General features: G+C 40.1%; 1 protein-coding gene across 1 annotated transcript; it reads right to left on the reverse strand.

The window, feature by feature from the left end:
- Nucleotides 1-447: 447 nt before the first annotated feature.
- On the reverse strand, nucleotides 448-1,956 carry LOC109238605. Its single transcript, XM_019405094.1, has 2 exons — nucleotides 1,009-1,956; nucleotides 448-924 (listed from the first exon to the last, which is right to left on the reverse strand). Exons 1-2 carry the CDS (start codon nucleotides 1,954-1,956, stop codon nucleotides 448-450), a joined length of 1,425 nt encoding a protein of 474 aa, XP_019260639.1.
- Between the last annotated feature and the right edge of the window lie 489 nt (nucleotides 1,957-2,445).

Below are 2,445 nucleotides of genomic sequence, written 5' to 3' on the forward strand. Positions count from 1 at the left end.
GACTATGCTCCCTCAAGACATTCAACAAGTGTTCTAGATGCACATCATTCAACAAAAAGAAACTATTGCCGGTAGAGTTTCATCAGAGCAAAGAAATTTATACCTCAAATGCGGTGGAAGTGGCTTGATCTCAAGCTGTTGTGGTTCAATAATTGAAGGATTGGCGGGAGGAGTGACTCTATTCTCTGAATGAAGAGAAGTTTCTTTGGTGCATAGCTGTAGGACCCGTCCTTCTAATGAAATCCCCAGTTCCATGTACCCCTCTATGTCTTCACCATTAAAATTTACCAAAATAGCCGCCAATGCCTCACCAAGGCATTGTTCTTTCATGTTCATCTTGATTGTGTCTTATTCCTCATTGAAAACATCAATGACTTAGATGCTTTCATATGCATGTGGAAACTTCATACCCTTACTTGCTTGAAAGGTAACCTCTTCGTCATTAACTCAGAACTTGATCTCATTTCGTTTCGAGTCCATAAGTGCTCTTCCAGTAGCAAGGAATGGCCTCCACAAGATGATAGGGATTTCTTTGTCAATAACACAATCAAGGATCACAAAGTCGGGGGGAAGGAGAAACTTCCCCACTTTCACAAGAACATCATCAACAATACCCATCCGTCTCTTTATTGAATGATTGACAATTTGCAACCTCATACTTCTAGGCCTCGGCATACCTAACCATGCTTGCTTGTAAATATCAAGAGGCAATAAATTGATTCTAGCCCTACTTTTACAAAGAGATCTTGCAATATCGCGCACCCCAATAGTGCATGAAATGGTAAAAGCTCCCGGGTCTTCTTTCTTTTGAACGGCCGTTGTTGCAAAGATGGAACTGACTCGGTGAGTCACATTCACCACTTCATTCTTGGTAATTCTCTTGTTGGTGATCAAGTCTTTCAAATACTTGGCAAAATCCGGCATCTCTTGAAATGCTTCCACAAATGGAATATTCACCGATAATTTCTTGAGAATGTCATAGAACTTTTCAAGTTTGCTATCATCAACCTTCCTATCAAGTCTTTGAGGGAAAGGAGGAGGAGTTCTAGGAATCGATGTTAGTGATTTTGGTGTCCCTTTCACGTTTTCCTCAACCTGTTCCCGGTTCACTTCTTGAATTTTCACTTCTTCTAAGACCATTACAGATTCAAAAACAATTGGCACCTCAACTTGTGCCTCGACTTCTTGTTCGGAATCTTCCACTTCGTCCACTTGTTCATTCTTTCCTTGATGTATTTTCCCACTCCTAGTTGCGATTTCCATACAATGAGAAGTTGGACTACTCCTACTACATTTTTGATTTGCAATTATGTCACTTGGGAGTGTACCCTGTTTCTTCAGATTTTTCACTCTTGAGAGATCTCTCATTTTTGTCTCCAAATTTTGAATAGATGCGGCATGATAAACCACAAGCTCGGTCATATTCCTCATTGAAGTGTCGCATCTTTTTTGATTTTCCAAAACTCGTTCAAACATGTTTTCCAACTTGGAATAACTTGAAGAATCTTCCTTCCGATGCGGAGAGTTGGAATATTGCCCCTTTTGTGGAACATAGGGGTTTAAACACCGATTAGAAAAGTTGTTGTCGTTTTTACTCCAATTCCCTTGACCATTTTGCCACTGTTGGTTGCCTCGCCCTTGCGGTTTAGGCCTCCATTGGTTTTGTTGTCCTGAACCTTGGTAGGGTTGCCTTTGATAACCTCCTTCATAGTTATTTACATAATATGCTTCCTCATTATCCTCATTTGATGTGGGTTGAACGTCTTCCATCACATTCACCTTTTTTGTTTGGCTTTCAGTGAACATCTTTGTCAACACATTGACGTTGGTGGCAAGCCTGACAAATACTTGATTTCTTTCTTGGTTCTCCTTAATAATGTTGGTCAAGGAAGGATTACCATATGCAATTCCACCCGTGGTATCCTCTGAGTGCCAAGTTTGGTTATGTGTTGCCATATTGTCAAGGATTTGTGTCAGTCTCGTAGTCCAAAACGTAAATGTTCAGGGTGATCTCCCGGGATACCTTCCTGTAGTCCCAAAGGTAAATGTGCAGGGATACTCCTGGAATACCGTTCCGTAGTTTCAATATAAATGTGCAGGGGGATCTCCTGGAATATCGTTGTGTAGTCCCAATATAAATATGTAGCATAGGGGAATCTCTTAGAATACCGTTTCATTGTCCCAAAGAAAATATGCAACTCAACCAAACAGAGATAGCAGGTATAGTAATAAAATCACAATTTAGGCTAAGTCCGAGTCAAGGAAAAACAGGAAGTTTAACTAAAAAATGATGCACAGAGTTCAGATAGCCAGTTAAGACAGTTAACACACGTAGGCATGCTTCCCTGACCTAAGCAAGATAATTACATATGCTAGTGTTGCTCAATTAAAAGAAAAATAGATATTTGCTTAATGAAAACGGGGTTTTCAACAAATAGTCCATGT

Source organism: Nicotiana attenuata, unplaced genomic scaffold, assembly GCF_001879085.1.
Source record: "Nicotiana attenuata strain UT unplaced genomic scaffold, NIATTr2, whole genome shotgun sequence".
Classification (NCBI taxonomy): domain Eukaryota; kingdom Viridiplantae; phylum Streptophyta; class Magnoliopsida; order Solanales; family Solanaceae; genus Nicotiana; species Nicotiana attenuata.